This window comes from Prionailurus viverrinus, chromosome C2 (assembly GCF_022837055.1).
Source record: "Prionailurus viverrinus isolate Anna chromosome C2, UM_Priviv_1.0, whole genome shotgun sequence".
In the NCBI taxonomy this organism is placed as follows: domain Eukaryota; kingdom Metazoa; phylum Chordata; class Mammalia; order Carnivora; family Felidae; genus Prionailurus; species Prionailurus viverrinus.
The window spans coordinates 88,985,214-88,998,251 of record NC_062569.1 but is presented as its reverse complement, the minus strand read 5'-3'; the positions used below and the strand labels follow the sequence as shown (position 1 = coordinate 88,998,251).

Here is a 13,038-nt window from a genome sequence, read left to right as displayed (position 1 = left end):
ACGGGAAGGTTGCAAAGCCAGGACTAGCAGTGTTACCTGCCACATCTATGAAGAAGTGTGGGTCACTTAGGGCAGGAGGGGAGGATGTCCCAACTAGCAAAGGAGATCAGCCCCAATTCTTACCTGCTGAGTCCCCTAGGCTAATTCCCTCCACTGTTCCTCTCCCTGTGTAACACCCAGCTCTCTGTGATGTGTGAGCGGTCCCAGCCATGAGAAGGAACGAGACTCAAGTGCCAGCCTTATCCAGTCATGTCCCTGTAAGTTAGCATCCCTTCCACCTACCCCTAACAAGGCTGGGGCCCCACAGCTAAGAATGCCTGACCCCTAGCCAGAGAAACCTGCCTTCAGCTCCTGGGTGTCTCCTCCAAAATGGCCTCAATCCCCTACACCCGCTCTCCGTTTAGAAAATTTACAAAATACTATGCGGTGTTCCTTAGTTCCTTAGTGTGAGAAAATCAGGGAATGTTCTCTTTTATGTTCTTGATTCTGTCTCGTGGAACTTAGAACAATATATGCTGTAAGTTATCTGAAGTTACACAGTGGGTAGGTCTATGATAGGTCTTTTATAGCTTCTCTCTCCCCTCTCTTCCCTTACTGTTACTCAGTTTCTCAGTCTTGTGCCAGTGCCTTAGATATTCACAAGGACAAGGCATTCTGCAATGATGGGAGTACTCCTGAACGTGGAGTTGACTTTTTCCTGGGAGGTGTATTTTTTTTAAAAACATTTTTCTTATTTAGAGGAAGCATCCCTAGGTTCAATGAAGCAAGCTAATTCCTACGCGAGATAGTGTGTGTGGTATGAGAAACTTAAAGTGCCAATTAGTTAGATGAAATCTTCTCAACCTTCACGTGAACTTCAAATCAATGCCTAGTGTTGCAAGCAACCTTGCTTTTCCAGGTAACCCTGAGAGAGAGCATGTGCCTGGTGTCACTCACAGGAAGGCAGTGGCTAACACCACCACATTGCTGACTAGTCAAAGCACTTTCATTTATTTTTACTTTCATTTTGTCACACCATCACTAGAAGGCTAGGAGAAACAGGGATCATTACTTCCATTTCACAGATGGAGAAACCGAGATCAAAAGAGGTGACATTCTCAAGGCCACAATGGTGTCACAGTCAGAATTCCTAGGTCGTTGGCATTTCTTCCAGATCTAAAGAAGGAACTGGATAAAAGTCCAGAGCAGAGGGGTCAGGTCCCTTTCTGAGCAGGATAGGCAGGGGCTATGTATGGAGCAGCAGCCCATTGGGAAAGTAAGGGGAGGCTCAGGGGCAGTCCTGTGTCAACGTTTGCCTCGCAAGGGTTTGCCCTTGTAACTCCCCACCTCCACACTGTCGTCCCCCCGCCCCCCCGCCCCCGTCCCTCCTCTGCTTTTAGAGAGAACCAGTAGAGTGTTGTGTTTCCAACTACATCCTTTGTCCTTTACAATATTCTCAAGGCTAGAACCCTTAAATATCAGTTATTTATCTTCGAAAGTTACGCTCTGTATCTGGAGAGGCCATTTCTGTATCTATAGGAAAAGACTGGGATTGGGGAATTGACGGGAAGATGTTACCACCTCCGAGGTGGGAGAAGCGCCTTTGGAAGGTTGGTGGGGCGGAGGTTCTTTTCTTTTTGTCAAAGGGAGGTGTCGGGGAAGAGGTCCAGGGTACGCCACGGAAGACAAGTTTTCTTCCATGGGTGGGGGGAGAACAGGACGGTCACACCCCCCAGTCCCGCCACCAGCGATGGAGTCCAGGACAGCACTCTCCCCGCTCGCCACCCTCCCTCGCGGCCCACCCCCGGGGTCCCCAACGGCCCAGGTAAGCGGGGCGGGGGATGGGGGCGGCCGGGACCGAGCGCGCGGAGGGGCCTAGGGCGGGGGATGCGGCCCCGAAGCGCGCCCACGCCCCCCGCCCGAGGCTTCCCGGCGCCCGGCCGCGGCTCTCACTCACCCGCGCTCCCGCCTTGGGAGGCCCGGCGCGAGCGTCCCCGGCGTGTGGCGGCGGCCGGCCCGAGGGCCGTGCGGCTGGGGCCGGGGGGCGCGGGCCCGCGGCGCTCCCGGGGCGGCGTGGGCGGCGTCGGCTCGCGCTCGGGGCCGGGCTCGGGCTCGGGCTCGGGCGGCCGCGCCAGCCCCGCTCCTGCGAGGGGCGCCCGGCTCGGCGCGCGGCGGGCCGGGGAGGGCGGCTGCCCCCACGTCCCGGGGGCGGCCGGCGGCGGCAGCAGCAGCAGCAGCAGCAGCGGGAGCGGGAGCGGCGGCGAGGCCATGGTGGCGGCGCCCGCCCGCGCTCACATGCCCGGCGCGCGGGGCGGGCGCGGGGCGGCCGCGGGTGCGAGGGAAGCGGGCGGCGGGCGCCGCGCGGGGCCGGGGAAGTGAGCGAAGTGAGGCTGCGAGCGCAGTCCCCGCCTCAAAAGTTGTGGGGAGCCGCGGGAGGGCGGCCGGGGCCGGGCGGGCGCGGCGGAGGCGGAGGCGGCCCCGGCGCCGCTACATGCTAATTAGCCCGGGCGGGCCGCGGGCGGGCGGGCGGCTCCTCCTCGGGTTGACATCACCGGCCGAGCGCGGCCGGGCCCGGGGGCGGGGAGAGGGCAGGAAGGGGGCGGGGGCCGGCCCGGGACCGCGGGGTGAGGGCCACGCTGCCGGCCAACTTCGGTCACACTCACACACGCCCTCCCCACCCCCATCACTGCTACTTTGCCACTGGGAGAAAAAATCAGAAAAACCGAGTCCTCCGAATTTCCCAACTCCTTAAATGCACAGTAAATGGGTAAAAAGCAGGTACTGGGTGATGTGATTTGCACTAACTGGATTGTACAAAGTGCTTTGATATGTGAGAGAAGTGGAACCTGTTCCCCCTGCTCCTCACAGCGCGCGGTCACTGCCCCTTGCTCGTTTGAACTGCCCCACCCCCGTTCCCGCCACCACCACTACTCCTCTGGGCTGGTGCTGGGTTCGCTGTTGCCAAGCCTAACGCCTCGCCCTGTGGCCAACCTGAGAGTCATCCTATCCCCCAGCGCCTTCTCAAGTCCGGACTCCAACCCCATCGGACCACTGCTCCGATGTGAACTTTGGCTCGCACCAAGAGTTCGGCAGAAATGTCACCTCCCGGACACCCAAACAGGCCACAGGGAAAAGAAAACTGTGAATTCAGGCACGGCTAGGCAAACTCGTAATCAGAAAAAGGGCCGCAGATCAAAAAATTAAACAGAAGGACACACAGGGATCACTGAATTTTAAATGAAAACTTTCAGGGGAGAAATTCAAAGATTTAATGAAAACAACATTTCCTGGCAAATGAAGTTCCATTTGTGTCCATATCCCTTCCCTTCCCAGTAAATAAATGTCTAAATTTTAGGGACTGCAAGAGTCTTTACTTCTAGGTGAAGAAAGAGGGGCTCAAAATGGGAAAATAATTAACTCAGAATTCTGAAGCTAGACCCAAAGATTAACAGGTTTACCTGTAAAGGACTGTGTGGCATTATTAATTCTGGTCCCATAATACAGAATTTGCAATAATCTAGACGATGTCTCAACTGAAATGGAACACTGGAGTTCCTTGGGGAATCTCTTCGGTTCCACTGGGGACTCCTATCTGACCACCAGATGCTCAGAAAACTATGAGTATGGACTTCCATTTCAGGCCTGGCTCTCCACCCCATTTCTCCGCTCCTCTCTGCTGTCTCCAGAGCTCCATGACCCCCACCTCCAGGGCCATGAGCAGATCATGGTGTCCAGGACAGCTGCAGATGGATCTAGGCCCACTTTCTAGTGATTCAGTCCAAGTGAGTCACTTGGCAGAAAACATGAAGGATACTGTGTATAAACAACCTCACCTTAAAAGGGGGAGTGGGGAGTAACGATTTGGTTTTGTTTTATTTTGTTTTGAACAACCACAAGACAAACCAACTTGCCAGGGCTCTCACATGGAGTTTCCAGGTCTTTCCAAGAAAGTACCATACAATGATCCCCTGTAAGTAACTTGATTTGCTCTCGTGGCCCCAGCTCAACTTCTCAGGATCCTGTTCTCATATTAACAGGCAGAACTACCCAGCTGTCCAGACGCAGCCAGACAAGCCCCAACAAGCCAAGACACTGCACTCAGAGGTTCTGGTCACCACCACCCCCTCCCTTCCTCGGAGTACATTTCACATAGGACAGGTCGCCCTTCCAGGCAACCAGTAACAACATTTAAGGGTTTAATGGCTTCTCATGTGGATTCAGAGATCCCACTAGAGAGTCTGCGTTTCATTACCAAAGCCCAAGGAGCAAACATGCATGTGGGACATGTCCCTCCCTTTTGGGCACCACAGATCTCTCTCTCTAATCTCCTCTCTGCTTTCTAAGAGAAATAACCAAGCACGTGTCATGTCAGCTGGGAAGGGCTTAACCTGTGGAGGAGGAGGGGAAGATGCAGGAGAACCTGGAAAGACTGAACACGGTGAAATGGACCCTGGCACTTTTTCATCTCCTTCTAGGACAGAATAAGAGAAAACAGCAGGAGAGACTTGGAGGCAGATAGAACCTTAGAAAGAGTAGTCAGCTTGGTCTTGGAGCCCTGGCTTCTTGTCCTGACTTTACCATTGTTTAACTGTGTGATCTCAGCCTCTGTTTCCTCATCTGTGAAACAAAGACTGTCTGAGATGATTGCTAAGGAGTGCTCCAGCTCTGGTGTTTTAGGGTTCAGTAAAGACCTCTAACACAGTTAGCAAGGAGGTATGAAATGGGTGTTTAAGGACATTTGTGGTGTTTCCTTCCCAGGGATATAAAAATCCAAATAATTTTTGGATTAGACTTTTTGGTCACCCTAGATGGCTTTTGTTTTGGTCACCCTAGATGGCTTCAAAGAGGCCCTATCTGGAGGCAGGGGACAAATCAGATGACCTTTCAGATGTCTCCCAGTGCTAGGAATCTACTGATCTAAAATGAAACAGTCGGGAAGCCAGCTTAGACCTGGTTCCCAGATGGAGTGAGTTAGGAGTCAGGCATTCCTAACCTCTCCATGGGTGGGAGTGGGGACACTCCAAAGTGGTTGACAGTGAACTCAGTAGTAAGCCAGGTGTCTCTACCACCCAATACTACATGTGGTCAGAGTTTCTGCAGGGGCTTTCTGTCTCTGCCTGCGTTGGTTAGATGAGGTTTCGGCCAGACTGCAGGACTACAGGCCCCCAAGTGCTACAGCCTCACATCACAGATGTTTTCTTCTTCTGGTTCTCCTAACAGCCTTAGGCACTGACGTTCAGGTCAGCGGCTTGCTCTTTTCCACACAGCCTTCCAAGGATCCACACCATGGCAGCTCTACCATTCTCAATGTATGGAAGGTTGCCCTTGGAAGTGACATCCCAATCAGCCAGAGGTGAAAAGAATATGGAGGTGTGAGCATGGGAGGTTTTAAAGGGCCAGGCCTGGAAGTGGCATTCTTCACTTCCTCTTACACCCCACTGGAGAGAACATGGTCACATGGCTCACCAAACTGCAAAGGGGTCTGGGAAATGCAGTCTAGCCATATGGGCAAAGAAGGGGAGAAGGGATGTGGGTAGACAGCTAGAAGTCTGTGACCTACCACTCACTATCAGAAGGGCAGGGGAAGGAACGGGAGGGTAAAGGATTTTCATTGCTTTGGCCTCAGTTTCCTCCCTCATAAAACAAGGGTGCTGAGTCAGATGATCTCTGAGGGCCCATCTGCTTTAGCATTCTGTGGTTCCAAGAGCTGATGAAATGTCCTTCTGCACCAAAGTAAACAAGCCTACAGACTCCTGCTGCAGCTTATCCTTGGCCTGAAGAGCTGTCCTCTGCCAACTGGTGTGGCTGGTGCGACCCCGTAGAGAGGGCTTTGGGTTCTCTCCAAGTTCCGTTCCCAAACTGTTCTCACTCCTTGGCCAAGTCCAGTGGTCTCCATTGGCCTCAGTCTCCCCACCTGTAGAGTGGGGAGAGAAATCATTACCCTTTGCTGCATCCCTGGGTTGGTCTGAGGATGTGATGAGATCACTGTCCAGAAGGCACAGAGCTCTTCCAACTGAAGCACTCCACAAGACGCTCTAATTGTAACCAGAGCCTTTAATAACACTGCACTCTGCTCAGGCCTGACGTGTGCCCAGATCCTTAGGACATTGCCTGTAGGATTCGTGGCAGCGTGGGGTGGCATTGCCATGGATGGGATACAGTGGTGGCTGCATAGCAGTCACATCACAGGACTAGGATCCCTGAGGGCTGAGATCAGCCAGCAGACACCTGGATTGAGCTTCATCGGCGGTGGTGAGTGGGGCCCAGACAGCACCATCTCCTCTGGCGTGCTCCTCTTCTATGTACTCATCACCCCATTATACCCTGAGTCTGTTTAGTCATCCTCTCGTTGGGTTGTCCCCTGCCCCCATCCCCCAATTTATGAGCTGCTTTCTGAGAAGCTCCATGCCTCATTCATCGATGTATCCCCAGACTCCAACACAGTACCTTCTTTCTTTTATTTAGTCATTCAACAAATATTTACTAAGTGGCTACTTTGTGCCTAGCATTGTGCTGGATGCTGGGTGAGTCTCAGACTTCATAGGCCTTAAAGGTTTGGAGAAGACAGACAGTAATCAAAAGAACATAAATGTAAATTTGTCATTGTGGAAAGTGCCCAGAAGGAGAACACTTAGGAGGGGTCTTCAGTTTTCCTGTAAACCTGAGATTGAGCCACCCTCTGAAAGCCAAATAGGCAATTAATAGGCTGTTTATCAGGCAAAGGAGAGCAGGGATACTATGTGCAAAGGTCCTGAGGCAGGAAGAACTGGGATAAATGTAAAACACCAAAAGAAAACTAATGTGGCTGGAGCACAGAGTGAGGAAGAGGGAGGGAAGTGAGGTTTGAGATCTTGATAGCAACCAGATCAGACAGACCCTAACAGCTAATTTCAAAGGTTTTTGCTTTACATTAAGAATTTAGGGAAGTCATTTTAAGGCTTTAAGTTGGGGAGGTAGGGTGAGGTGGGAGTGGAAAAGAGAAAGGGGGTGAGGAGTGACATGATTTGCAACAGAATAATAAATCATTATTCTGGCTATGATAAGGGGAATGAATGACTTAGAAACAAGAGCTGATGTCTGAACTCTTGGAGTCCAAGTGAGAAATTATAATTCTTGGACAAGGATGATAGAAGTCAGTTCATAGAAGAGATCTGAGATTGTACGAGGCAAAATCCATAAGATATGTTGATGGATGTGGAAGATGAGGGGGAAGAGGTCAAAGATTTCCTGAGTTTTTAGCCTTCACGACTGGCTGGATGGTAGTACCATTCACAAGGAGAGGAAACAGCGTAGGACAACTAGATCTTTGAGGTTAAGATCATTAACTTTGTTTTGGACTTGGGTCTGGGTGACTCTGAGATATCTGAGTAGCAATGTCAAGTGTGCATTTAGATGTGCAGATGTGGAGCTGAAAGGAGAGGTCCAAGTCTGAGGTCCAGATATGCACACAAGGGAATGAGATCACCTAGAAAAGAGAGCACTATGGTAAGTGAAGAGAACCTAAAAATGAGCCCTGGGGCCACAAGATGAAATGGCTAGGGAGAGGAGACTGAGCCAGGAGGAGTTGGGGAAGGAGCCACACAGATGTGGGAGGAGACCCAGGAGAAAGTCACGTCACTGGAGCAAAGGGAAGGAGATGTTGATTAACAGTATGCGACCCTGATGAAGGGTCAAGTAAGGTGAAGACCGAAAATACCCATTGGCTTTAGCAACATGGAAGTCCCCTCTGACCATAATAAGGAAGGTATGAATGTAGCAATTGGAGCAGAGGCAGCAACAGAGTAGGGAGGGGCGGGAAATGAAGAAACCACACTGGTAAGATGATGTATCAAGAGAGTCTGGCTTTGAAGGGGAAGAATGAAGGAGTAGGGAAGTTTTCCTTACTTTTAGGGGAAGAATTTGAACATGGAAAGGGTCTATGTGGGAGAGAGAAAATCAGAGCTCTACGAAAGAGAAAAGATGGTGGTCAGGATAAGGTTTTCTGAGAAGCAGGAGGAGATAGAATTCCTAGCACAGGCAGAGGGACTGGCCTTGGAAGGAGGAAAAGAGGAGAGGGGGCACAGCGAAGGGGTCTGGATTTCTGGCTGAGGACTTCCATTTTCTTTATTAAATAGCAAATGTAAGATATCTGCTAAGTGTGAAGGGACTGAAGCAGGAGCAGGGAGCTGAGGGATTTGAAATTTTGAGGAACACAAATATATTCATTTACTTCCTGCGGTTGCTATCAAAATCAAGGAGTCAGCAGGGCCAGGCTCCCCCCTAAAGGCTCTAGGGGAGAATTCTTCCTTGCTTCGTCCTAATTTCTTTCTTTATTCTTTTTTAAGTTTATTTATTTTGAGACAGAGAATGGTAAAGGGATAGAGAGAGAGAGGGAGAGAGAGAATCCCAAGGAGTCTATGTGCTCACAGTGCAGAGCCTGGTGCAGGGCCCGATGTCACCAACTGTGAGGTCACAGCCTGAGCCAAAATCAAGAGTCAGACGTTTAACCGACTTAGCCACCTAGGCACCTCGCTTCATCCTAATTTCTGGTGGTTGCCAGTGATCCTTGGTATTCCTTGGCTTGTGCACACATCACTGTAGTCACATGGCCTTCTCCCTTCGTGTCTGTGTCTTCACATGGCCTTCTTAGAAGGACAACAGTCATTGGATTTAGGGCCCAGCCTAATCCGGGATTGTCTCCTTTTCACTTGATTACATCTGCAAAGACCTTTTCAAGTAAAGTCACATTCACAGGTACCAGGGGTTAGGACTTGAACATATCTTTTTGGGGACACCAGTCTACCCAGGACGATGAAGACATTTAGAAATAGTTGTAGAGTGAGAGAAACGTGCTAGAATACCCAGCTCTGTCAAGGGTTCACGGATGTTAGTGGAGAGCGTCCAGCAGCACTAGCTGTTCCCAACTTGCCCCTCGTTGCTGACCAGTGTCCAGCATCCCTGGCCTGAGCTGGAGCACCTTAGCCTGTCCCACTGCGGGGTAGATTCCCTCCCACCAGGAACAAAGACTTCTGACCTCCCTTGACATCCCCTCCCCTCCTGTCTCAGTCTCTCCATCCCACTCAGTATAAGAACCTCTGCAAACAGAAGCAACCGACCCTGGAAGCACGTGGCTTACAACAGAGGAGGGAGGATTTAAGCCCCCCCGGCACACTTACTACACCAGCACCATTTTTGTTCAGAGACCCAGAAACAGAAGAAGCCTACTGTCCCCTTTCTGAAATGTCAGGAATGGTTTCATTTTGCCCAGGTCCAGCTGAGCTGCTTGCTGGACCCCAGGCCTCGGGAGCCCTCGCTGCATCTCCACCAGCTGGTGTATTTGCCTTGAGGGCCAAGGTGAGATATAAACACCACAATTCCACCGCAAACCGCTGGGACCTCCTCCAGGGAGGAAGGCTTGCTCATGGCTTGGCCAGGCTCCCAAGCATCATGTACGGCAACCCTGAGTTCTAACTTAGACAGCTTGGGGTGGGTCCTCGAATGACCTTCCGTTTCTTGTCTGCCCATCTGAAAGGACCACTGCATTCCAAATAACATTCCTCCGATAAAATCGGTTACACACTGGAAACGTCAATGAGCCAGGAACATTCTCCGACGCAACAGGATTTTGATAAAGTGGTCTTATTTTGCAAAATCTTCCAGCATGAAAAATCCTCCCCGGAGCAGGCAGGGAAATTCCTAGGATGCCAGGACACTGGGCAAAGTGGCCAGGGCCCTAGGGAAAGAGCAGAACACTCAGAGGTGAACTTCCCACTGCGGGCAGAGGGGCCTGGGGTTTCAGGCATCATTTCATTCAGTCAATAAGTCGATACCTATTTGATGAGTGCCTCCCAAGCACCGGGCCCTGATCCAGAGTCACTGGGGAGCCAATGTCTTCATGTGATTGCAAAGCTCCCCTGCCTTTCAACAAGCAGCGGCAATCCAGTGGTGATCAGGTGCAAGACCCACACCTTTATCTCTCAGCTGGATTCCCCCTGTCCCCTTGCCGCTCCTCTTTGCCTTGTGCTGTGAGTCTGGGGGGTTTCACCTTCCTCTGTGGCTCCTTGGGCTCCCCCCTTGCCCCCTGCCATTCTTTTGGCCTTTCTCTTTTGCTTTCTGTTCAAAGGTGTCTCCTCCATGGGGCTGTTTCTGCTTACTTCCATCTCTACTTTTCTTCACATCTCACTCTGCATCAGTGAGTGCCTCCCTGGTCATCCATATCCCTACTTCTCCATCAGGCTCTTTTTTTTTCTTCTCTCTCTCTCTCTCTCTTTGTATGGTTTTCTGCCAATCACCTACCTCATGCCTGATCTTTCTGTCCTTCTCTTTTCTGTTTCTTCTCTTTAACACACTATTACTTAGAACTAAAGGTGTTTAAAAAAATATTTGTGTTATCAACTTTTACATTCACTGGGTTTTATTTTTAAAGTCATTGGAAGACCATGTGTACTTCTCTGTGTTGTCTGAATTTCTCACAAGGGCATGAGCAACTATTTGAAACTTTTTATTAAAATATGATCTACAGGGGCACCTGGGTGGCTGTCAGTTAAGCATCTGACTTTGGCTTAGGTCATGATCTCACAGTTCATGAGTTCCAGCCCCGTGTTGGGCTCTGTGCTGACAGCTTGGAGCCTGGAGCCTGCTTCAGATTCTGTGTCTCCCTCTCTCTCTGCCCCTCCCCAGCTCACAATCTGTCTCTCTCTCTCAAAAATAAATAAACATTAAAAAAATGTTTTTAATAAAATATTATATACATAGAGGGGTGCCTGCGTGGCTCAGTTGGTTGAGCATCCGACTCTTGATTTTGGCTCAGGTCATGATCTCACAGTTTGTGGGTTCGAGCCCCGTGTCGGGCTCTGCGCTGACAGTACAGAGTCTGCTTGGGATTCTCCCTCTCCCTCTGCCCCTCTCCCCCTCAAAATAAATTAAACTTCAAAAAAATACGCAGAGAGAAAAGTATACCTGTGCCATAAATATGCCATGCGGAGCTCAATGAACAGAGCGTTTGTGTGGTTAGCGCTCAAAGGGAGAGATACCCATGTTCCCTTCCACTCTCCACCCCCACGGGTCACTGCCATCCCGAGTTCTTTCAGCATGGGTTAAACTAAATAACAGTTACATTATGAGTCTCATGATTTATCTGTTTTTAAAATTTGGAAAAAAGGAATAGTTGAAGCTGTGGCTTTCATTACACAAAAGATCCCTCTAATCTCTGACCCACTGTGGACAATAAAAGATAAGTAAATCTCTCAAAGATAATAAATAATAAAAAAAAAAGATAATAAATGTCTCAAAATGTCCTGTTTCCAAAGGTCTTTGTTTCACATGAGCAAGCGGAAACATCGGGCCTGTGACATCTTTTGCTCCTTCCGAGTGGCCTCGGGGGTTGGGGGCTCCTTGTCAAGACAGCAGTAAAAACTCCACCGACTGAGCTGCAGGGACCTGAGCGATAGGCCCAGGACCTGCAAGACGAGGGATGTGCCTGCAGAAGACACACAGAAGGCCAAACCCGAACTCATCTTCGGACACCAGCCCAGTGCCCTCTCCTCTACCTTGAACCATCCCCACTTTGTAAGGAGAGGATTGGAAGAGTATGGGACAGGAAACAGGGCTGCATGCCTGCTAGCGGAGCAAATCTAAGGCTGGGTGCTCTGTGCTCTCTGCCAACAGGGGGTCATTTACTCGTGTAGGGAAACGGATGCTGTCCACACACTGGTGTGGAGGCAGGCTAGGAACACACCCAGTTCTTCCTCCCCACCCAACCCAAATAGATCCTGTGCTCTCAGGGGTGCCTGCCTGGGTGGCTCAGTCAGTTAAACGTCTGATTTCCGCTCAGGTCATGAACTGGTGGTTCATGAGTTGGAGCCCCACGTCAGGCTCGGTGCTAACAGCTCAGAGCCCAGAGCCTGCTTCGGATTCTGTGTCTCCCTCTCTCTCTGTTCCTCCCCTGCTCACACTCTGTCTCTCTCTCTCTCTCAAAAATAAAGAAAGATTTGAAAAAAGAAAAAAAAACAAAACCTGGGCACTCAGGCTCACACTCTGCAGGGACCTCTCCCAACACTTGCAGCCCTGTGCTTGGTGCTCTGGGGAGGCAAACCTACAGGGTCCCTGCCCTTGTCTGAGTGGGGAGAGAAGGGTGGTCTGAATGAGAGAGAGCAATTTGGGAAGAGGCCACATGTGTGAGAAGGGTTCTGAGCAGGATCTCCTGCGGAGATGGAGAATGAATGAGAGTATGAAAACTAGGCATCAGACAGACCAGTGATTCTCAATCCTGGCTGGGTATTACAATTGCCAAGTGAGTTTTTACAAAATGCCAGTGCTTAGAACCCACCTACGTAATCCAAATCTCTGGCTATGGGGCTGGGGCATCAGTAGTCTTCAAAAGCTCCCAGGTGATCCTAATGTGCATCCAAGGTTGAAAACCACTGCCTTAAACTTAGTGCAGTGGGCAGGAGAGACTCAGTGTAAGCTTACAGCAGTAGAGGGATGTGATCAAAGTGGTTGCTCAAGAAGCATTTAGTGAGCACCTACTCAGTACCAACAGGCACCATGCTAGGCTCTGGGTACACAGAGATGAGGAAGATAGATATAGTCTCTGCCCTCGACTGGCCAGCAGATTAGGAGAAAGTACAGACCTACAAGTAAGTAGAAGAAGTTATTTTACAAAAGTATGAAGCAAGTCCTCTAAGAATATTGAGGATTTTCTGGAGAAGCTTTCTTAGAGAGGTAATATCAGAATTCTTTTCTGAAGGAGTTTGTCGAGCAAAAAAACAAAAGAGAACATTTTCAGTGCAAGAGAGAGTATATGACATGGGTGCTGAGGACTACAGCAGGGACAAGACTCTGGAAAGAATGGTGAAAGCAAACACCAAGGCCCTGATTCTACTTGAGCTCTCAGTATCTGAGAGATGAGCTCAGGAAGGGGGAGGTAGGGACACCAGTGAGGAGCCTCAGTAGTGATTCAGACAGGAAGTGATGGAGGCCTGGACCAAAGAATTGATGGTGGGAATGAAGAAGAGTGCAACCCAAGAGACATTTCCAAAAAGGGCAGCAGAGGGACACCGGGGCAGCTCAGTTGGTTGG

General features: G+C 50.5%; 1 protein-coding gene across 1 annotated transcript in view; it reads right to left on the bottom strand.

Moving 5' to 3' along the window:
* Nucleotides 1–2,249, bottom strand: part of HEG1 (heart development protein with EGF like domains 1) — an 89,615-nt gene extending 87,366 nt beyond the window's left edge. The window contains exon 1 of the mRNA XM_047874009.1: nt 1,937–2,249. Within this exon, the coding sequence (XP_047729965.1) occupies nt 1,937–2,249 (313 nt within the window). The remainder of the gene's footprint in view (nt 1–1,936) is intronic.
* Nucleotides 2,250–13,038: the final 10,789 nt, after the last annotated feature.